This window comes from Astyanax mexicanus, chromosome 8 (genome assembly GCF_023375975.1).
Source record: "Astyanax mexicanus isolate ESR-SI-001 chromosome 8, AstMex3_surface, whole genome shotgun sequence".
Classification (NCBI taxonomy): domain Eukaryota; kingdom Metazoa; phylum Chordata; class Actinopteri; order Characiformes; family Acestrorhamphidae; genus Astyanax; species Astyanax mexicanus.
In genome coordinates, this window is record NC_064415.1 from 7,599,252 (window position 1) to 7,622,586 (window position 23,335).

General features: G+C 40.0%; 3 protein-coding genes across 3 annotated transcripts; 2 read left to right on the forward strand and 1 right to left on the reverse strand.

Moving 5' to 3' along the window:
* Positions 1-1,248: 1,248 nt before the first annotated feature.
* Positions 1,249-6,723, forward strand: LOC103038738 (myocilin-like). Its single transcript, XM_007259769.4, has 3 exons — positions 1,249-1,829; positions 2,573-2,668; positions 3,955-6,723. The coding sequence occupies exons 1-3, from the start codon at positions 1,382-1,384 to the stop codon at positions 4,740-4,742; spliced, it is 1,332 nt and encodes a 443-aa protein (XP_007259831.3). The 5' UTR covers positions 1,249-1,381; the 3' UTR covers positions 4,743-6,723.
* Positions 6,724-7,933: 1,210 nt separating this feature from the next.
* On the reverse strand, positions 7,934-11,837 carry LOC103029586 (polyisoprenoid diphosphate/phosphate phosphohydrolase PLPP6-like). The gene is made up of 2 exons (XM_022662027.2): positions 11,272-11,837; positions 7,934-8,605 (listed from the first exon to the last, which is right to left on the reverse strand). Exons 1-2 carry the CDS (start codon positions 11,630-11,632, stop codon positions 8,232-8,234), a joined length of 735 nt encoding a protein of 244 aa, XP_022517748.2. The 5' UTR covers positions 11,633-11,837; the 3' UTR covers positions 7,934-8,231.
* Positions 11,838-12,737: 900 nt separating this feature from the next.
* LOC111188290 (peroxiredoxin-6) lies at positions 12,738-21,936 on the forward strand. Its single transcript, XM_022662017.2, has 5 exons — positions 12,738-12,884; positions 15,714-15,870; positions 18,430-18,576; positions 19,323-19,469; positions 21,451-21,936. Exons 1-5 carry the CDS (start codon positions 12,793-12,795, stop codon positions 21,577-21,579), a joined length of 672 nt encoding a protein of 223 aa, XP_022517738.2. The 5' UTR covers positions 12,738-12,792; the 3' UTR covers positions 21,580-21,936.
* The last annotated feature ends 1,399 nt before the right edge of the window (positions 21,937-23,335 follow it).

Below are 23,335 nucleotides of genomic sequence, written 5' to 3' on the forward strand. Positions count from 1 at the left end.
TGAAGTGGTATCTTGTGTTACAAATGTTTCATTTTTTTAGAGTTTTACTGTCGCTGATAAACCAGTGACATTAGTGTGTTAGCTAGCTTGTCGCTAAGGTTAGCAAGTTTTTTACTATCGGTAGTTCTCTCCACGGTAGCATTAGTATTTTAGCTAGCTCACCGCTAAGGTTAGCTAACTCGTTGCTAAGGTTAACTAGCTTGTCGCTAGCTTTAATTTCCTTGCCAATAACATTACTGTGTTAGCTAGCTGATTGGTTAATTAGCTCATCACTAATGGTACTTATCTTCCCGGTAACATTGGTACTTTAGCTAGCTCAGCACTACGGATAGTTCTCTCACCGGTAACATTAGTATTTTATCTAGCTCATAACTAAGGTTAGCTAGCTCATCGCTAAAGTTAGCTAGCTCCCTTTTAACATTAGTACTTTAGCTAGCTTATAACTAAGGTTAGCTAGCACACAGCTGAGGTTAGCTAGCTCATCACTAAGGATAGTTCTCTCCCCGGTAACAATAGTATGTTAACTAGCTCGCTGCTTATGTTAGTTGCACTTACTTCACCTTGTTCTTTCTTTCTAAATGTCTGTAAAAAATTAATCATGGTCCCCGAGGTCACAATGATTCACATAATCAAAGAGCACATTCAGCTTAAAGTTGGACTATTCAAAATGAAAAGTGTTCATCGGTAGTAGCATTTTTGTTAGCTGTTAGCCAATCTGTTTGCAGATTTTAGACACAAAGAGAAAGGACTGATTGGGTCTGTTTGAATGAATTGATGATGTTTAGTAACAAAAGAAAAAAGGTTCAGTTTCTAATGAACTTCACCTCAGACAGAGGAATTGGACTCGGCTGGTCTCGTCCACAGTCTCAGAGTCCACCTCACCTCAAACATGAATGAGCTGCTCACTGAATTTATCAGATTCAAATTTGAATTTGGTATTAATATTCAGAAATGGATCTGAGCTCCTCTGGGTTAAAATTGTGTTACTATGGGTTTGTTTTCTAGAAAGGGATTGAGCTTTGTTTTAGACTATATTGCATTTTAAATGGGGATTCTCCAATGAAAGGAAAATATGTTTAGGTGCCTGACAAAGAATTGCACGTCAATCTCCAAGTGTTTTCCCTCTCTCTCTCTCTCTCTCTCTCTCTCTCTCTCTCTCTCTCTAAAGACCAACTAAACATTCTTCCTCCTCCCACCTTTCAGGAGCTTATAAATCTCCACCCCAGAGCCTCACAAAGCAGATCCCTCAGCTCTAAGAGAGGCAGGTATCTGTAGGACACTTAGGACACTTAGATCCAGCACTTTAGACAATAAGAAAAGCTTCTAGAAGAAGAAGAATCAGTACTAGAACATACAGGAAGAAGAAGAACCTGTTCTGAAGATGTGGGTCCGGTTGGTGTTGTGTCTGTGCTGGGTGGTGCTGGGCTCTCAGGGGCAGGACAGAGCCTCCCTCCGTAAGTCTAATGACCGCAACGGCCGCTGCCAGTACTCCTTCACCGTGGAGAGTCCGGACGAGTCCAGCTGTCCGAGTCCGAGTCCAGCCGGGGGTCCGGAGTTCGAGAACCTGAGGGCCCGTCTCACGCTGCTGGAGACCGTGGTCAGCCGGGTCCTGGGGGCCGAAGCTCTCACTGACGTGGCCAAAGAGGCCGAAGAAGCCCAGGAGACCAAGCAGCTGATCCAGGACAAGGAGCAGCTGGACAGGCAGGTGCAGGAGCTGCGCAGACGGGTGGAGGAACTGACCATGGAGACGGAGAAGCTGAGGGACAGACCCTGCCCTCTGGTGCAGGGGGTCCCGATCGATGGCTTTGGGGTCATTGGGGGCAGCAGTGGTGAGTACTGATTGGACAGTTACTATATCTTCACCCATGAGAGAGAGAGAGAGAGAAAGAGAGATTAGTTATGTATGTTCATATCATTGTTGTTAATTGTTATAATGCTTTGGCAATGCTGTCACAGTCACAGTCATGCTAATAAAGCTGCATTGAATTGAATTTAATTGAAAGAAAGATAAAGAGGGGGAAGTAGAGAAAGATGGAGGCAGACAGAAAAAGAGAGAGAATGAAAGAGAGATTAAGGAGGAACAGGAGTAAGAGACAAGCAGAGAGGCAGATAGAAAGAAGAAGAGAGAGAAAACAGGTGTGAGAGAGACACAAAGAAGCAAATGCTAACAAAGGAGAGAGAAAAGGAAGATAAATTATGGACAGGGGTAGAAAAGTAAGTAAGATACAAAGATAAAGAAAGTAAAGGAGGAAGAGGTAGAAAAAGAATAAAGGGAAAAAGGTGGGCAAAGAACAAGAGAAGGTAGAAATGGAGATGGAAGCGCAACAGACAGAAGGTGCGAGAGAGAGAGAGAGAGAGAGAGAGAGAGCGAATGTAGCGAGATATGGATGTAGAGTAAGAGAGGAAGGAGGTGCGAAGAGAGACAGATAGATAGATAGATAGATACGTGATGCTAAAAGAGAGAGAGATACAGAGAGAGGTGATGCTAAGAGAGAGAGAGAGAGAAAGAATCCCATCAGTTCAGGCCACTGTACCCCCTGACCCAAAGCTAACTAACTGACTCCTCCTCCAGGACCCGTCATTGGCCGCTCATTCCAGGAGCTGAAGGCTGAACTGTCTGAACTTCCAGCACCTGCCAGAGTTCTGGAGAACAACCACAACAACACAGGTTTGGAGAATACGCTTCTATACTGCTCATATTAATGTGTTTATTTATTACTGCTTTATGATCCATCCACCCCCATGTTTAACAGTGCAGAATTAATTATTATGATACACTGCCTTACCAAAAAAAAAGCTGACCACCTGGATTCCACACATTCACTGTGGCAATGTTTCAATAAGCTTCTGCAATGTTACATGATTTATTTCAATCCAATGTTGCATTAATTTTTCACCAAGATCTTGCAGCAGCATTGATGATGGTAGAGTCTGACCACTGCACACAGCAGCTCTTCTCCATCCAGCACATCCCAAAGATTCTCAATGAGGTTAAGATCTGGACTCTGTGGTGAACTCTCTCTCAATCCATGTGTGAAAATGATGATCTCATGCTCCCTGAACCCTGAACTCTTTCACAATTCCAGCACCATGAATCCTGACATTGTCATCTTGGAATATAAAAAAATCCATTGATGGAATAACCTGGTCTATATTCACTATATTCAGGTAGTCAGCTGACCTTTATGGTGTCACATCAATGCCAAAAGTCGGGGGTGCAAATATACAATGTGAAAAAAATTAACCAGCGTGTTTTAACATTTGGGTGTGTAAATTAATTTCTTGTGAGCGCAAATGTGAAGCTCACGAGCAAAAAAGGGAATTGTGTGCGCACTGAACAGAATATCACTTTCAAGCTTAATTTTTCTCCTCTCAGGTGTTATTTCCCTCTCAAATTTACAGTTCTCCTTGTGCACTATGCTAGGTCGCCTCCCTCAGTGAATGCTATTGGCTGATATTTCCAGGGTTTGTGATGGACCTTCTACCTCCAAGAGCCAGAGGAGGGCAGAGAAAGGAGGACAGCAGGAGAGTTAGCTAAATGGTTATGCTAACATCCAAACAAGCCACTCTCCGGCTCTGTCTGCCAGGGTTAGTGCCAGGCAAAAGCCGGTGGCTCCAGGCGCTGAACCCCGGCAGACAGAGCTGGAGAGCAGGTTGTTTGGATGTAAGTATAGCCATTTAGCTAACTCTCCTGCTTTCCTTCTTTCCCAAAGGTTAATTTATTCACACAAAATGTTACAACACATTAGGTATTTTTTGCGCCCCCAACATTTGACATTGATGCTACGCCATAGACCTCATACTTTCAGCACATACTGTTGCTGAACCTAAACCTGCAGACCAACTGCAGCATCAACCCCACATCATTTACTTATAGTTAAATCCAGGTCGAGACTTTTTTTATTTGTTTTGTCAGGCGGTGTATCAAACAGCTACTCTCTTCTTCTTCTGTAGGCTGTGGCGAGCTCACTTCTATAGGAGAACCTGAGACCGTTCAGAAGGCAGATGGCATCACTGGAAAATATGGGCTGTGGTTTCAGGATCCGGAAGCCACTGGGCAGCCGTACGGCCCGGACACAGTGTGGCGCATCAACGCTGTGGACGTGGACGTCAAGCAGCTCTACGCCTACGAGAACCTGGAGCAGCTGGGCCGAGGGTTCCCCATGAAGGTTCTAGTTCTGCCGGAGTCGGTGGAGAGCACGGGGGCGACGGTGTACCGCGGCTCACTTTATTACCAGCGCAAACGGAGCCCCACCCTGCTGCGCTTTGACCTCAACTCTGAGAAGATCATGGCTCGCCGGGACTTACCGCATGCCGGCTTCCACGGCAAGCATCCCTACTCCTGGGGGGGATACACCGATATTGACCTGGCTGCGGATGAGCAGGGCTTGTGGGCTATATACAGCACCGACAAGGCCAGGGGAGCCATCGTTCTGGCCAAGCTGAACCCCGAGAGCCTGGAGGTGATCAGGAGCTGGGAGACCAACGTACGGAAGAACAAGGTGGCCAACGCCTTCATGATCTGTGGCCGGCTCTACACTGTGGCCAGCTACAGTGCCAACACCACCACGGTCAACTACACCTTCGATACTGCCAGCGGGAACAGCAAGAAGCTGGAGGTGCCCTTCCGCAACCGCTACCGCTACAACAGCATGATTGACTACAACCATGCTAGGAAGAAGCTCTATGCCTGGGACAACTTCCACATGGTCACCTATGATGTCAAACTTGGGGAAATCTAAGAAATTATGCAGATCGATGGTTAGTTATTGTAAAGGTTGGTGATTCAACAACAGTTCCCAACCTTGGCGCCTACTGATTTTAGAGGTTGACAGTTTGACGCGGTCACTTACAGGGGTTGGACAATGAAACTGAAACACCTGGTTTTAGACCACAATAATTAATTGTCCCAAAGGACAGTTCTGGTGGAAAGTTGAGGTGCACATTGAATTCTGCCGTGATTTAATCAGCCATGGTTTTATGTTTTTTTGGATACAATCCGGGTTAGCACCTGAACATCCCTTTCAGACAGCTTCCTCTTACAGTGTCCACAGTTAATCCTGTTGGATGTGGTTGGTCCTTCTTGGTGGTATGCTGACATTACCCTGGATACCGTGGCTCTTGATGCATCACAAAGACTTGCTGTCTTGGTCACAGATGCTCCAGCAAGACGTGCAGCAACAATTTGTCCTCTATTGAACTCTGGTATGCCACCCATAATGTTGTGAGTATTGCAATATTTAGAGCAGAACTGTGCTCTTACCCTGCTAATTTAACCTTTACACTCTGCTCTTACTGGTGCAATAATGTGCACTTAATGAAGATTGGCCACGTAAATGACCTCCCACACTAAAATGACAGGAGTTTCAGTTTTATTGTCCAACCCCTGTATAAAGACGTAAAATGTTGCCAAAAATCTACCCTCAAAATAACTCAATATACAGCCACCAATGTCTAAACCGCCGGCAACAAAAGTGAGTACACCCCTAAGAGACCACACCCCTAAATGTCCAAATTGAGCACTGCTTGTCATTTTCTCTCGAAAATGTCATGTGACTGCCAGTTTCTGGTACTCACCATCAGTGTGTAGTCATTCCCTCTGGGCTACCTTAGGTAAACTTTGTGTTGTAGGCTGTAAGAACAAGCATCATTTTTTTGAGCTGCTATAGTAATTCTGTGCAGGCTGTGTGCTCTATACTGTTTTCTCTATAGCATTTTTGATCTTCATCTAAATTTCTGTAAGTATTTTAAATATTAAAATGATGTATTTTACAGAAAATGCAGGAAATCCTACAGCATTTGATTTAATAATAATTTCAATTTTAAATAATTTCAGTAAATTCAGCTTATCCAGGTTTACAGTGTAGACTAATCGCTACAGTCATTTAGCCAATGATACGAACTGTACAATAGTATATGACTGTATATAAGCATGGACATCATCTAGCGCCTCTGCTGGCTGGTTGCAGTATGATTTGTAGCTCTACCAAATTTCCATATTTTATCCCATATTTTCTATATATAGTAAGAAGGCGTAGATACACCTAGGAATAAAGTGATTGACAGCCTTTTCAGGAAAAGACTGTCTGTTACAGCTGCCTCTATATTACTGCACAGAGCATCCTTACTACTTGACTACCTTTGTGTCCATTAATCTGATCTAAGAAATACAAAATTAAAAGTCTAAATAAACTAAGAAAAACTAAACAAACCAAAGAAGTGGGCATGGCCATATTATATACCCCTTTCACTGCATGCTAGAACACATTCTCCGAGATAAAACCAGCTGAATGTACTGGAACTCCTTGATAGCTCCTGTGATGCTGATGAAGATTAAACCAATTAAACTCTTGTTATGAAAGTTGGAGAAATCCCATTAAATCATGTTGTCATGTATTTTGAGTTGAGTGTAGACAATTAGAGCATATCAGTACCAGAGTTTGGAATCACTACTATTGCTAAACACACTTTCACAGCTCCTTGAAAGATCTGCTAATGCTCCAGCTCCAGCCTTTACAGCTAGAAACACTAAACACTATCAGATCAGATTCAGTTCAATGGTAACATGAAAGCATTTATTGTATATATGCACTGTGTCACAAAATATGTATTCTCTATTAATTAAATTTGTATATATATTTTTCAAAATCTATTATAAAAATATTTTATTTTATAACATTTTGATATTGTCCTGTTATTTTGTTACTTAATAATGATGTAAAAAAAAATTAAACTTCTACATAGTGTATTAAATTGTACAGTGTTTTCTTTCCTCTCACACTGACAATACACTATATATGATCGTTGGTTCTTCTGAAATCAAGGATATTAAAACAGAGGTCATCCACTTTAGAAGGCTTTCTACTTAATTTCGGAGTACTGCTGTGAGAATCCGTAACAAGATGATAGTTAAATCAGGATGATGGCAACTCATCCCAAATGTATTGGATGGAGCTCCATCATTCCAGAGAACACAGTTCCACTTCAACACAGCTCAATACTGGGGGGGCTTTATACCCCTCTAGCCCATACTTGGCATTAGACATGGTGCCAACAGGTTTATAATTAGCTGCTCTAATTAGTTATTTTCTTTTAAAGTAGCTCTTAGAATGCATTCAATAGAAGACATGTCCACAATCAATTAGACGTTATATGTAGTTGTGACAGAACAAACAAATTAGTTTCAGTCCTGTTCTGTCCCTACTCAGTGAATACATATTATTCAGCTATTTTTCTAATTAATACTAATTCCCCCTTTAAAAGTTATCATTTTGCTAGCTTTGGTCATTTTACATATTTTACAGGTCAAATGTATGCTACTGGGACACACATTTCTGTTTTAATAGCTGCCAATTTTTGCATTCATACTCACCTGTACTCTCTTCCTGGTCTGGCAAAGGGCCCTATCTTCTTCTTCTTCTTCTTCTTTCGGGTTTAATGGTGCTTGGCAAACCAATTAAAGGTGCATTACCGCCATCTACAAGGGCCCAATCATTGTTTTAGCTGCCCTTATATAGGGCCTTAGCAAAATTGGGGCATGCTCACTGGGCCCATTTTGGGCCATACCATTTGGAGGGGGTTCTTTGAGGTTTTCAAAATATTTTAATTATTCTTTCCTTTTCTTGTTTTCATGTTTATTTCATTGGATAGTGGCCTATGGAATGCATTATGATTACTTTGAGAATTTATATTTTCCATTGTCTGTTTATTTGATTTATTGTTTGTTTTGTTTATAATTGTATCCCCCTGCAGTGGAAATCTGTTGGTTTTGGCTGGGTTGGGTAGACCAGTGGTGGCCTATTTAAGGCCTCATTTCATGTTGGTTAAGAAATGGTAAAGGTATGGTTGAGGTATGCCATGGTTGGTTAATATACGAACCAACGTTACACATTTGAGGAAAAAGTTGATTCCTCGTGTAAATTTTGTAAATAGATTTTGTTTTGTTTATTTTTTTGTTTATTAGCTTTAAAAAACAGACATGACAGAAAGATGTACCAAACATTTGTATCAATTATTCAGCTAGAAATAAATCTAAAAAACACATTAAACACTATAACTTGCTTTAACATCTAAGGACTAAATATAGTGTAAAATATGCACAATATCAGAAATGCAGACAGGGCAAATCATGGTATGCACGCTTTGTGCGTAGAAGCTTTAGTTCACTTTTCAAAGTGCGTCCCAGTTTAGTGATCAGAGTGATCAGAGTGTACCAGTGTCTCTCAGTCCCCCTAAGTGTCCTGCCCGTCCCCCAGCAGGGTCAGCAGGACGTCCTGCAGCCGGTCGATGGGGAGCCAGCAGCGCTCCACCAGGCTGTACTGGCAGTACCCCAGCGCCAGGGCCAGAGTCACCCCGCTGACGTTGTGCTGACCCAGCAGGACCTGACAGAGACCCATCAGAGCCGCCCACACCAGCAGCAGAGCCTGAACCGGAGCCTCCAGCAGCAGCCGGGCGTGGAGGAACCGGGCGCACATGGCGGCTCGTGTAGCGTGGGCTGATGGGAAGGAGTAACGAGGATGGGAGGGGAACGTTGGAAACATCCCAGAGCGACGATAACGTACCAACGCCCTCACCACTCCAACCATGATGTGATCCAGCAACAACGCTACAAAAACAGAGAGAGAAATAGAGGATCATGCTATAGCATAATTTTTATATTTGCATGATAGCCTTGTTATATAATGCATGTTCTCGTGCATGAGTCCTGAGTTAATGTTGATTGCAATGTACTTAAAGAATATGAACTGGATTCTGGTTATGTACGATTTGATACATCTGGATTTTTCATGTGTACAGAACTTTTCAGCTCTGATTGTACACAACATTTTAGTAGAATTCAACAACAACAAGTCTTAGTACATGAGGCCTCTGGTGTTCTGTGGTTTCTGGCACCAAGACATTAGCAAAATATCTTTTAAGTCCTGTAAGTAGTGAGCTGTGGCCTCCACAGTTCTCCAATGAGTATTGGATACCTCCAGGGGTTGGACAATGAAACTGAAACACCTGGTTTTAGAGCACAACTGTGGTGACGGACAGTTCTGGTGGAAACAGGAGAGTTGAGGTGCACATTGAATTCTGCGTGATTTTATCAGCCGTGGTTTTATGTTTTTTGGATACAATCTGGGTTAGCACCCGACCATCCCTTTCAGACAGCTTCCTCTTACAGCGTCCACAGTTAATCCTGTTGGATGTGGTTGGTTCTTCTTGGTGGTATGCTAACATTACCCTGGATACCGTGGCTCTTGATGCATCACAAAGACTTGCTGTCTTGGTCACAGATGCTCCAGCAAGACGTGCACCAACAATTTGTCCTGTTTTGAACTCTGGTATGTCACCCATAATGTTGTGTGCATTGCAATATTTTGAGTAAAACTGTGCTCTTACCCTGCTAATTGAACCTTCACACTCTGCTCTTACTGGTGCAATGTGCAATTAATGATTAAAGATTGGGCACCAGGCTGCTCCAATTTAGCCATGAAACCTCCCACACTAAAATGAGACAGGTGTTTTAGTTTTATTATCCAACCCCTGTATATTCCCGTCACCTGTTCACTCGCTGCTTAATATGTATCCAACCAATGAACATGGAGAGTACGCCTTTCTCGATAAGAATATTTTGTGGATGATATATATTGTCTCAGAAATTATTGTAATAAACAATATTATTGTCAGTTTACGACCATTTGAATGGCACTGATATAGTGATATAGATCAGCACAACAAATAAATTATACAATTTTAAAGATAACAATTTTGTAGTTGATAATAGACTGTTAACTGGTTAAAATACTGTTTACTGTTATATATGTGAACAAACATACAAATAAACACAATAGACGATAGCGCCATTATCAAATGCATTGCTTTTCCTCACTAGCATGCAGAATAGGTGACAAATCGAAATGCAAAACATTATTATATTACATTTACTGCACTGATCTCTTAATTAAAAAAAGCAATACATAAGTATTTACGTTTTCAAAATCAAACTCTGATTTTTTGTTTGCCTTTCAATTTGGCAATAATTCCTCTCTATAGTTAACAGGTGTCACTGTAACCAGAAAATCAACGTTATTCATTTTACTAGTGACTGGTGTTAATGTTATGGCTGATCTTTAGTGTATTTAGACAGTATGGAAAACAGCAGTAATAACAGCAGTGTTCTCAGCAGAGTTAGCGCTGATGATAAAGTTACAGTATCACATTCTATTATAATCTGAAAGCATTTTTAGGGATCTGATACTCGACTCCTGCAGTAGCGGCTCTCGTTTCCCAAAGGTGATGCTGTATTTGGGGTTCGGTCATCAGAGGAGACATTTTTTCCATTGGCGTGTCCTCTGTTCTCCCTGCAGCTGCCTGAACGCTGCACACGGATAAAAATGGACCACAGAGTCCACAGCTGAGACCCTGTAAATATTACACTTAATGGCCAAAAGCACTGTGAGAAACTCACATAACTCAATACTACTGATCTGCAGTGATGTGACTTATATTAGACATTTTTGTAGATTATATAAATAAACTACGAACAACATTTAAAAACATTTTCATTTAGAGTATTTATTAGCAGAAAATAACGTAAAAAAATGCAGAGCTTTCAGACCTCAAATAATGCAAAGAAAAAAGTTCATATTCATTAAGTTTTAAGAGTTCAGGAATCAATATTTGGTGGAATAACCCTGGTTTTAATCACAGTTTTCATGCATCTTGGCATCATGTTCTCCTCCACCAGTCTTACACACTGCTTTTGGATAACTTTATGCTGCTTTACTCCTGGTGCAACAATTCAAGCAGCTCAGTTTGGTTTGATGGCTTGTGATCATCCATCTTCCCCTTGATTTTATTCCAGAGGTTTTCAATTTGGTAAAATCAAAGAAACTCATCATTAAGTGGTCTCTTATTTTTTCCAGAGCTGTAGTATATACACCAAATGTCCAAATGTTTGTGGATCATTCTAATAAATGGGCCAATGTAAATATAACATGTTTTTTTTGTGAAATTTTGAGTATTCACTCTGAATGAACACATTGTAACAGATATAGAGGAATGATAATATTTACTTTAAATAACTTTTTCTACATTTTATAAACTTTTCTTTATTTTTTTTTATTATAGTTTATTATAAAGTTTTGAAGATTTTTTGGAAGAACATTTTATTTCCATTATTAAATAAGATTTTGAATTAGAAATCCAGTTCTCAGTAGAGTTTCCACATTATTTAAGGTGGACTGAATGGTTTGAACAGTAATGAACAGGGTGTCCAGCTCTTACCCAGCAGCAGGTTGATGGTGAACTCCTGCTCCTCGGCGGTGCGGCTGGTGAGCAGCAGGTAGGCGGCGGTGGAGATCCACGGGGTCCGGTGGGCGGAGAGCTCTAGCAGCTTCACCAGCGGCCGGATTCCCCCCAGCAGCGAGTCCTCCGCCGCGCAGACCCCCAGCCGGCGGGACAGCCAGAGGTCCACCGCCAGCAGAGAGCGCAGCGCCACGGCCGTGAAGGGCTGACTGAGCCGCCTGGCGCTCAGAGCTCCACCAGCCGGGCAGGAGCAGCTGGAGCCCCGCCGGCGGGGGCAGGGGCCCGGCTCCGGCCTGCTGCCATTCACCCAGCTGCTGCGCCGCGCTCCGGGAGACGGCATGGAGGCGCGGGGGGCGCAGACCCAGACTGGAACCTGTGCGTTTGGATAAATGGATGGATGGTTTGGTTAATCCAGCTGGAAAGTGCGGTGGATCAGTGGTACTGCTGAAACTTTCTGACTTGTGCCATCCTGTGCCATCTTCTCTACACTGGCAGTGCCAACCACAGTGCTGCACAGACCAGCAGCACACTGAAGGTGACTGGTTTCAGTCATGTGACCGGAGAGCCCTAAATGGGACCCAACAAATGTCTCCCCATCCTTACTGTGCACGTGTCCCCTACTGTCCCCCAAACACCTGACTCAACCCATCAGCAAACTTACCAAACTCTAACACTTCAACAAGCTACAATGTGCTTAAAAAACAACACACAAATAGTGACGTTGGAAGATGTTTGGTAGATTTGGCATTTCTTTATTTTTTTTGTAAAAAATGCTTGCTTGTTCTTAGTGCCACATTCATAAGAATCATGCATTTGTGGGATGAGCAGCAGAGCTGAGTGTGTGCTGAGATTGCACTCAAGAAAAATTCGCCAATTTTTTCCAAACAGCACTGTAAAACCCAATAAGTTCACTAAACTCAAATCTCTTGTTGTAACAAATTACCTAACCAATTACCTAAAAAAAGAATTTACATACTTACATATTTTATTTACACAATTATTTTTCTCACATACTACAAACTACTATAAACTTGGTTTTAGTAAGTATTTCATAATTCATATTATTTTCGCCAACTTAACCAGAACACAAAATATACAATAATATTTTAATATATATATATATTTAGTTATATCAATTACTTTGCATAAAAAATCTATGGATTTCATACAAGTATTATTTTAAATACTATAATGCTGTAAGAGTTAATAGTATTACTGAATCAGCTCAAAAAATTATGCCAAGCAGTTAATCATAATATATGATCTAAAAGCCATCTATCTATCTATTCATTCTTCTGTATGTTTGTCTATCCAAATGCCTGTTTGCCCATCTATCCATCCATTTGTCATGCCATTTGTCCATTGTCTATCTATCTATCGATCTATCTGTCTGTCTGTCTGTATGAATAGGACCCCGCCCTCCTCACGTCATTAGCGTGACGCAGCCCCAGTGAGTAGGAGCAGCGCGCGCGTGGCGGTGGCGCGTGCAGTAGGTGCAGGATGCCGGGTTTGCTGCTGGGGGACGTGGTTCCGAATTTCGAGGCCGAGACCACCATCGGTACCATCAGCCTGCACGAGTTCCTGGGAGACTCGTGAGTAGCAGCGCGAGCTGTCTGAGTCAGACGATGCTGAGTTATGTCTCCGCGCGCGCGCTCGCGTGTGTTTGTGTATGTGTGTGTGTAAAGATGAGCGTGACAAGATATGTCAGTATCTCTGGGGGGTGGTCTGCGATGGTCTCGCTTTGGTAGATGTATCTTCTGAAACTTGCTAAAACTGACATTAGACTGATGACACGTGCGTTCACGTGGCGCGTATGGTACGCTGATGATGCCAGTTTGACAGATGCCAGCTTACCAAGAACATGCTGCACACAGTACATCTACTGTAAAACCAGCTTCTGCTGGTGTCTGGTTTTATATGGTCTAAACTGGTCTTGGAAACATCACTATGCTTCTAAGCATGAAGTATATATTTATTTTAGTTTAATGGTTAAACTTTTTTTTTCTCGTAGTTGTGGACTAATCTGAAGAGGTTGGTCTTGCTGGTTATTTAGGTAAACCTCTTTTGTCATTTTGGTCAACCAACTTGGGCATGCTGGCCTTATTTTTCCACTAGCTTGGTCATGGTGGTCACATTGGTCAAACACCTTGGTTATTAGTAATATTTGTCAATAAGCTTGGTCATGTTGGTAAAATTGGTCATTCAGCTTGGTTATAGTGGTCAAATTGGTTCACTTATTGGTCATACTGGTCCAACAGCTTGGTCATGTTCAAAAATACTAGTCCACCAGCTTGGTAATACTGGTAATTTTAGTCAATATATTGGTCATAGTGGTGGTTACAATTATTATATTAAAATAAAATTGTGATATTGGTAACCCAATTTGGTCATGGTGGTCATACTAGTCAAGCAGCTTGATTGTGCTGGTCATTTTGGTAAAACACCTTGATCATACTTGTTGAGCTGGTGTTCAAATTGGCCAATTAGCTTGGTCAAAGCAGTCAACCAGATCAAACTGATCAATCAACTTGATCATGCTGGTCATATTGGATGAATATCTTGGTTATAGTGGTCATTCTGGTCCACAACTATGGTCATGCTAGTCATCATGGTGAACTAGCTTGGTTATATTGAATGACTGGCTGGTCCACCAGCTTGTTCACGCTGGTCGTATTCTGCTTCTATCAGATCCTGCCACACTCTACTGACGTTCTTTGTGGTTCTTTGATGCTGTTTCTGCTGCGTTGTGATTTCCAACAATCTGGGTCATGAGGTCAGGGAGGAAGTCCTAACACTGCTGCTTTTCTTTCTTTGCTAGGCTACATGAAGCTGCTGACCAGGCAGAATTACGATTCAGGTTTGGCTGGACATGAGCCTGCTTACAGGGTTAGAGCTTCTCACAATGAATTTGGGGTGCAGCTATGATGCATGGTGTGCTGTAATGTAATCACAATTTGCCTTTCTGATAGTTTTCATTGGTTAAGTACACTATATGTTGGTTTCTCAGACATGTTTTAAGCCTTGTCCAGGATTATCCATCACTATAAATGGAGTTTCTCCATAGAAAAAGAAGAATTTCAAGACTAGGCCTAATCCCTGTCTAAGAAACCAAACTTTTTGCCTGGCCTTGGTCTAAACAACACTTTAAACAGGGTTTTTTTTTTATTAATTGCCTAAAACTGCCAATAACAGCCAATAAAATAAATGTACCGTTCCCCTCATTTTCTCCTCTCTTTCTCCTCTTCCTTTGACCTCCTCTAGGCCCTGTTAAAAATGTTTTTTTTTTTTTACCTTTCACTTCTATTTCCTTTTGTACTTCACTATTGTAAGTCGCTTTGGACAAAAGTGTCTGCCAAATGTAATGTAATGTAATGTAACTAATACTAGACTCCCATTATCAGAACTTTAGAGATAGTCCAGATCCAAAATGACCTGCACTTACAACTATTTGTCATTTTTCATCCCTCACTTCAACCACTCAGAAAACTGGTACACCATGGCAAACTTCCAGCAACACCTTATCAACCACATAGCAACACTTTAGCAACCACCTTGAATACCACAGCAATGCCTAGACAACCACCTAAAAATACCTGAGCAACCACCCAGCAACACCATGGCAAACCCTGAGCAAAACCATAGCAACCACCATGGGTACCATAGCAACACTTTGGTAACCATTAAGCTACACAATAGAAACCACTAAGCACACCTTAATGACCAGTGTGAATTAGGTTAGCTGCACGATCCATCCTTTTAGCACAAAAGTCATGGCACCCTTTTCATCACAGAAAACTGGTACACCATGGCAAACTTCTAGCAACACCTTATCAACCACATAGCAACACTTTAGCAACCACCTTGAATACCACAGCAATGCCTAGGAAACCACCTAAAAATACCTGAGCAACCACCCAGCAACACCATGGAAGAAGCTGAGCAAACACATAGCAACCACCATGGGTACCATAACAACACTTTAGTAACCATTTAGCTACATAACCACTAAGCTACAATAGAAACCACTAAGCACACCTTAATGACCAGTGTAAATTAGGTTAGCTGCATGATCCACCCTTTTCATCACAATAAAACAAACACACTAGTAATTCCCTATCAGTCACATGGGCTACCACAGCAGGAAATGACCAATCACTTGAGAGACCATATCATCCATCTAAGATACCACAGCAACTGCCCAGAAACCACCAACCAACCAGTAAACAACATCCAAGCACCTGCCTACAATAGTAATGCAATCCCTCTGCAACAGTGAAGCACCCCTCTACCAAAGAATTAACCTGGGATACCACTGCAACCACCTAGCAACACCATAGCAGCCACCCGGGATACAACAGCAACCAGCTATCAAACTGTATCACTACTCAGAACAGGCCTACCCTTTTTTTTGTTCCTTACAGATGGGGCATCCTATTCTCCCACCCTCGTGATTACACCCCAGTCTGCACCACAGAGCTCGGCCGAGCAGCTAAACTATGCCCAGAGTTCACCAAACGCAACGTAAAGATGATCGCTCTGTCCATCGATACTGTGGAGGATCACCACGGCTGGAGCAAGGTATAATATATATCTCTGTACTGCTGCTATAATTTAATAAAAATGCTGAAATAGCAGGTTTTCCTATGGGAATGCACAATGATACACTGTGTGACCAAATGTTTGAAGACCCCACTCCTAATGAATGCATTCAGCTACTTTAAGTTGTTTGCTGAAAGAAAGCTTAACTAGTCTCTGACTAGAAATATTAGAATAGGCCAATATAAAAATGACTCTATGGAGCAGATAAACTATTGGCTGGAGGGGTATAAACATTAGAATTGTATTGAATGATTTTACAGCATACAGTAATTTCGCTTTGGGATCAATAAAGCATCCATCCATCCATTGGATGGAGCTTCATCATTCCAGAGAACACAGTAATACTGCTCCACAGCTCAATACTGGGGAGTTTATACCCTTCTAGCCCACACCTGGCATTAGGCATGGTGATAATATTTCATGGTTCATGTTGAATCTGCTCTAAACAGTCCTATTATATTGGGACTACTCCTCTTTAGGGACGAAGCTGTGTGCATTTGCATATTGGTTTCAGCTATGGGTGCAACTTTAAGTGGCTGAATGCATTGAAGGGGAAAACAATTGAGTAAAAACTCAAGTTTTATATTTGACAATATATATATATATATATATATATATATATATATATATATATATATATTAAGGGTGTGACAAGATCTCATGCCACGAGTTCTTGCAATATTAAATGGCAACAGTAGAGATTCAGTCTTACGTTGCCAGGTCTTTATAGAACCCTCAATGGGGTTTGCCATTTGAATACAGAACCCTCATTGGGGGTTTCTGACAATAGTTCTAAGGTCTGAAGAGACTCGTGTGAGATCATACAGGAGAGAAGTTGTTGGGGTTTAGGTTAGAAAGCCACTGCTCTGTATTTTACTGCATATGATAAATCGTACATACTTCATAATCAGAGTAAAAATTATGATTACAGCAGGAGTTTGGGGACTGTGGGGGAAAAATACCAGACAAAACTAGTAAAAACACTTTCTCTGCTTTCTTAAAATGTTACCTGGTGTTGTCAAAACAACAGTAAAAAAAAAAAAAAAAATATATATATATATATATATATATATATATTTAAATCTTTGTTTTTCACTTTTCAATACATTTCATATTTTGAGAAAGTTAAACAGATTTATCTCATTACTAATTTTGTGCAGTATTTTTCTACAGTATGTTATACTGTAATGATTACAACAGCAGCTAACAGGAAACAGGTCTTTTTATTTTTATATTTTTATATTTTAATATATTTTCCTTAGTAAATATATTTTCAGCCGCAACCACACCAAAATAACACACAGGCTAGCGTGCTAAAAACACACACACACACACACATCCTGCGCTCTCCCCCAATCACACGCTTGTCTTATACCCTATGTGTTTTAACAGTCAGTAAACAAAGGGCAATACTGCAGATTCTCTAGAGTATATTTTTACTTTTGTCTTGCGTCTCTGTGTGTGATGTTCTAGCTGGTAATACAGACACTATTCTGAGTTTTTATTGGCTAAAGATATACCGTGCTGGACGGTACACCAGTTTATTCGGTATACCGCGGGGTGAACTTGAACCGGTATGTGTTTCTCTCATACAGCCACACCGCCAGAGGGCGCTGTGGAGCAGAACAGAACCATCAGAGAAGAGAGTCAAACTCTGGTCTAGTGCTGTACTGCAGAGAAACCAGAACAGCTCCTGCTGCTGTTTCTACTGTACGAGTGTTTTTATCTCAGTAAAATAAAGCTGTAAATACAGCCCTTTAAGTAGCCCTTTAATACTGTAGCTTGAAGGATGATTTGAATGTATTTTTTGACTGGAGAAAGAAGTGTATTGTAGCTGATTTAAATACTGTAATGCCTCTAATGGCTTCAGGAATAACATATAGTAACCTTATATTTACTTTATTTTGTATCTGACTTGTGCAACAGAACTTCTGAAAAATATCTCGTTGAATACTTAAACATTGAGCATTTTAGTTTTGTTTATAGTGTTTATGGAACTATTTATTAAAATATTGAATTTTATGAAGGGAACTATGTTAAATTTGTTAGCTTATCTATTTTTATGGTCTATTGTTTACATTCTTTAGCTATTTCTTCATATATTGTGTAATTTTGTGGAACAAAGTAAACCCAATACTAATCGAAGCCTTAATTTAAAGCCTTGGTGTTTTATAATATATGTACTACTAACAGTACTGAAACTCATAAACCTATATTAAAGCCCAGTCATACAAAAAATAATAAAACAAAAATAATAATAAAAATACCATGGTATACCGTGAGATCTTGAAAAATACCATGAAATGCATTTTTGGCCATACTGCCAAGCACTAGCTGAAGATAAAAAAATATTTAAGGTTAGTTGTTCACTCTGTGCTACCTAGCTTCAAAAACACCAAGCTTTCAGTAAAGTGAGTTTTGGCAAAACTGTTGAGGCGGCAGTAACTTAAAAGTAACTTAGTTACTTTTAAAATCAAGTAATCCATAAAGTATTTAAGTGAAAAAGCATTTTTAAAGGGTAATGTCCAATGTTTTCAGGACATCCTGGCCTACAATAACGATGAGACAGTTACGGAGTTCCCGTTTCCCATCATAGCTGATTATAAGCGTGAGCTGGCGGTGGAGCTGGGTATGCTGGACCCTGTTGAGAAAGATCAGACCGGGATGCCTCTTACTGCGAGATGTGTGAGTACAGCAACCGGTTCTTCCAGGTTCCTCTGATTTCAGCATGTATTTTATCTACACAGCAAAAAGGCAAGTGTTAAATTAACTCCCACAGAGTTGATTTTAACTCTATTTCAGGGTTTATATAGCTCCACACTCTTTGGAGTTAAATCAACACTTTCAGAATAGTTGACAGAATTGCTTTTTAACTAACATTTGTATTTTTTTAACTTCCTAAATTGTTACATTAACACTGAAAAGAGTAAAAAAAATATATAAATTAGAAGAAGATTAGTCAATTAATATGACTTTTTTTTATTTAATTATCATTCAGGACAGGTTAGGGTGTAATTTTCCATTGTATTTCTTAGTGCATTACCAACACTTTATCACAATTTACTGTACAAAGGAGAGTAACTTGCTCTTATAGCCTACAATATTTTGGCTAGACAAACAACCATTAAACAAAATATAACACAATAACCCAATGGAAGGTAGCCCTGGTGGGCAAGATTTCACACTGATGGTAAGTTAGGATCTGGGGGACACACCCATTATGCAAATAACGTGTTTAACTGGGCGGAGTTTAATTAAATCTCTGTGGAGTTGGCCAGTATTTATTGGGATTAACACTGAAATATTAAACTCTGTCAAATAACTCCAACACTGAACACCATTTAAATATGAATGAGTTAAAATTACACTCTGAGAGTGAAAATCAATTCTCAGCTGTTTAACATTTCTCTCCCTTTTTTAAATGTATTCAGGTGTTCATAATCGGTCCAGATAAGAAGTTGAAGCTCTCGCTCCTCTATCCTGCGACTACGGGGCGTAACTTTGACGAGATTCTACGAGTGATCGATTCCCTGCAGCTAACGGCACACAACCGGGTAGCGACGCCTGTAGACTGGAAGGTGAGGGTTCAAATCTGTACTATCTGTGTCCAGAGGTGGAAAGTAACTAATACCATTTACTCACATTACTGTAATTGAGTAGATTTTATGAGCAATTTGTAGTTCTTAAAGTAGTTTTTAAATTAGGTAATTTTACTTTTAATTTTAATTAACTTCACTACTTTGGAAAACTCCAAATTACTGAGTTAAAAATAAAATGCTGGAAAAAAAAAATTGTTTGAATAAAAAAAAAAAAAAAAAAAAGAGTTTTGTTCTCCATGGCAGCGCAGCTGAACTTCTCCCAGTAGTGTTTATTACAGTTAGCGGGAGAGATGCTGTATGAATCAGCTGTGGTCAGTGTGTGCAGCTCAGGGGAACCGGTGTTCTGTCAAGTTATGCTACACATCAATATGTGCTTCTTTACGGCACTGCGCATGCGCTGACCAACATTTTTTTGTACGTTTTCATGTTTTTAATAATAATTAATTAGGTTGTTATTGGGAGCATTAAACAATCTGTTTGAGTGTAAAAAAAAAAACATGTAAATAGCAGTTAAAGCAGAGCAATGGCAAGTTAAATTACAATGAACTGTAAAACTATAAAAATACAGTTTATAGTCACCTATATGACCATAACTTTTTAACAGTAAAGAAAAAAATGGATTTTTTCTTTACTGTGTTCTTACAAAAATGGGGTTTTATGGGCTGGTCCGAACAAATACTGCCTGAATGGTCCAAATTATTTTATTTTATAATTATTTAATTTATGATTGTAATTTTTTTTAATCAAATAATTAAAAGTAACTATGTAACTTTTACTCAAAGTACATTTTAAATTGAGTACTTTTTTTTACTTTTACTTGAGTAGATTTTTAGCAAAGTAAAGGTACTTAATTACAATTTGTCTGTGTCTGCAGTTGGGGAGGGGTTTAAAAAGGGTCATATCTTTGTTACTATGGGAAATATATAGGTAATGTGGCTAACCACATATGAAGGCTGGTGGGTATCAGAGAGGTAACTACCAACCACATCAAAGAGTCGTTATCTACTGGAGAGATAGCTGTGGATTACTTTTTACTGCTATGTATAGACAATTTATGTTTCAGACATTGGTTTGAACATTTTCAATTCATTTTCATTCAATATTCTCAAACTATGCCATACTTAATATCCAATATTTAGTTAAATTAAAGTGGTAAGCTCTTTTTTATTATTATATCAGTAGCATACAATGATCCTGAAATGACAATAATATAGTTTAATGCATTTATTTTTGGAACATACAGCTCTGGAAAAAAATAAATAAGAGAGCACTTAAAAATGATGAGTGTCTTTTGATTTTGCCAAATAAAAGAAAACTCTGGAATATAATCAAGAGGAAGATGGATGATCACAAGCCGTCAAACCACCAAGCTGAACTGCTTGAATTTTTGCACCAGGAGTAAAGCAGCATAAAGTTATCCAAAAGCAGTGTGTAAGACTGGTCGAGGAGAACATGATGCCAAGATGCATGAAAACTGATTAAAAACCAGGGTTATTCCACCAAATATTGATTTCTGAACTCTTAAAACTTGAGTCTGAAAGCTCTGAATCTTTTGGTTTTTTTTTTTTTTAGCCATTTCTATTTTTTTTTTTGCAAATAAATGCTCTAACTGACAATATTTCTTGGGGAACTTGAGAGAAATGTTCGTATTTTATAGAATAAAACAACAATGTTCATTTTACTCAAACATAAACCTATAAATAGCAAAATCAGAGAAACTGATTCAGAAACTGACTTCAGGTTTATTTATTTTTTTCCAAAGAAGAATATGCTGTATATCATGGCATGCTTAGGTGTGGAAATATCCTAATTCTGATGTCTTAATTGCTTTTCTTCTGTGCAACTTTATACGAGACATTAAGAACGATCCAAGGTGGCAAACAGTTGAGCTTTAATTAGGAAACTTATTTTTTTTCTTCATTCAAAACATAAACTAACCATAACTTTGCTCTCTAAAAAGCCTGGGGACCGTGTGATGGTTCCACCCAACATCCCTGAGGAAGAAGCTAAGTGCATGTTTCCAGCCGGAGTGTACACTAAAGAGCTCCCGTCCGGGAGGAAGTACCTGCGCTACACACCTCAACCATGAACCCTCCAGAAGAACATACACTCACCAAAACCCTCAGAGAACCAAGAACCTGCAGAAAGAGGGATATCTATAGAGAACTATGATGATACATGATGACCTGGAGTGAAGGACAAAGCTGTATTCATGACTTAGCAATATGCTAACTAGGATCTAACTCAAGTTACAGGAAGCTGGACCTTCTGGTTTGATTGCTAACCCATGAATTTGACTGATCAGATCATGCAAAGAATCGTGTCAATCACTGGTGTGCTGGTACAGATCTTCCTGCTGATAGGAGGAATGATGTTGTTAGCACTCAGTGGTTTCTGCTGCGTATCAAATCATCTCCAAAACAGGAAATAAAAACATGTACGGTTATTGCTGCCTCTTTTTTTTAAAGCTGTTTTTACACTTCATCTACAAATGTTTTATAGACATCAGTTCTGAGACATTCAGCTATTTTAAGTATAAGTTTACTATTAGGATACTTCTTTTAAATTAAAATCAAGCAAGTATGCTCACAGTTATTTAGATGTGGAAGTAAACAGCAGTGGTAGATGTCCGCAGAGCTTTAGAAGACTCGCAGTTGGAGTGTACATTAAATGCAAATAATCTTTATATATATATATATATATATATATATATATATATATATATATATATATATATATATATATGATACTTTGATACTTTTAAAAAAGCTACTGAATTCTAAACCATATTTTTTTTCATTAATAGCTGAAATGTGTTACTCTAAAGTAATAAAACGTTCCAGTCCTGCAAAAAAAAAAAAAAAAAAAAAAAAACATTTCCTAACCTTTAAAAAAAAAAAAAAAAAACACTACAGCTGTGCTATAGGCGAGGATGATTCGTCCGTGTACTTTGGCACGCAGACACATCACAATATGCAGATTAATCAGTCAATTATACCCCCTCCTGCTGATGTCCAACCAAGTTTTGGAGCTCAGACAATCAGCTCTCCCTTCTGCCCCACCCCTAAACCCATACATCACCCAGTGCCCTGCGATTTTCGCCCTGAGTCAGTGAACATCGTGGGGCTTAGTGCCCCTTTAAATGAGAGAGAGAGAGTCTTCAGCACAGTGAGGAAAGTAGCGGATGGTTCCATAGGTAGCTTTCTGGATTAGTGTTCCTGTTTTTTTAACCCATTTTCTTCCTAATTTTCAAGGCCAACTACCTAACCCACTCATTAGGACTCCCCTCAATTACTAGTGATGCCCCAACACACCAGGAGAGTGAAGATTAGCACATGCCTCCTCCGATACATGTGAAGCCAGACTCCGCCTCTTTTTTTGAACTGCTGCTGATGCAGCATTGCTGAGTAACATGACAGCGCTAACGCTCGGAGGAAAGCGCAGCGACTCGGTTCTGATACATCAGCTTACAGACGCAGCCATGTGCTGATCTACATCACCCTAGGAGTGATGAGGGGAAAGAGCGCCATCTACTGTACCCACCCAGAGAGAGCAAGGCCAATTGAGATCTATTAGTGCTTTGGCAGCTGATGGCAAGCTGCATAACAGGGATTCGAACTAGCGATCTCCTGGACATAGTGGCAGCACTTTAGTCCGCTAGACCACTCCAAGCAGTATTCCTGTTAATCGAGACAACAGGAAAAATTTAGTTGAACTAGTGTACTAGAAATCAAAATGCGTACCTGTTACGCAAAATGCGTAGCTACATGTTGCCAATCGACAAAATCGAAATTAATCTAAGAATTAAACATTTCCCCAACCCCTCCTGTACCGTGCTTAGCCTC

Bases quoted from the DNA above. Each gene is read 5' to 3' on its own strand.
- LOC103038738 (XM_007259769.4), top strand. From the start codon at position 1,382: ATGTGGGTCCGGTTGGTGTTGTGTCTGTGCTGGGTGGTGCTGGGCTCT. The intron at 1,830-2,572 runs GTGAGTACTGAT...CTCCTCCTCCAG, and splicing joins GGTCATTGGGGGCAGCAGTG to GACCCGTCATTGGCCGCTCA. The intron at 2,669-3,954 runs GTTTGGAGAATA...CTTCTTCTGTAG, and splicing joins GAACAACCACAACAACACAG to GCTGTGGCGAGCTCACTTCT.
- LOC103029586 (XM_022662027.2), bottom strand. From the start codon at position 11,632: ATGCCGTCTCCCGGAGCGCGGCGCAGCAGCTGGGTGAATGGCAGCAGG. The intron at 8,606-11,271 runs GTAAGAGCTGGA...CTGTTTTTGTAG, and splicing joins CACCATCAACCTGCTGCTGG to CGTTGTTGCTGGATCACATC.
- LOC111188290 (XM_022662017.2), top strand. From the start codon at position 12,793: ATGCCGGGTTTGCTGCTGGGGGACGTGGTTCCGAATTTCGAGGCCGAG. The intron at 18,577-19,322 runs GTGAGTACAGCA...AAATGTATTCAG, and splicing joins TGCCTCTTACTGCGAGATGT to GTGTTCATAATCGGTCCAGA. The intron at 19,470-21,450 runs GTGAGGGTTCAA...CTCTCTAAAAAG, and splicing joins CGACGCCTGTAGACTGGAAG to CCTGGGGACCGTGTGATGGT.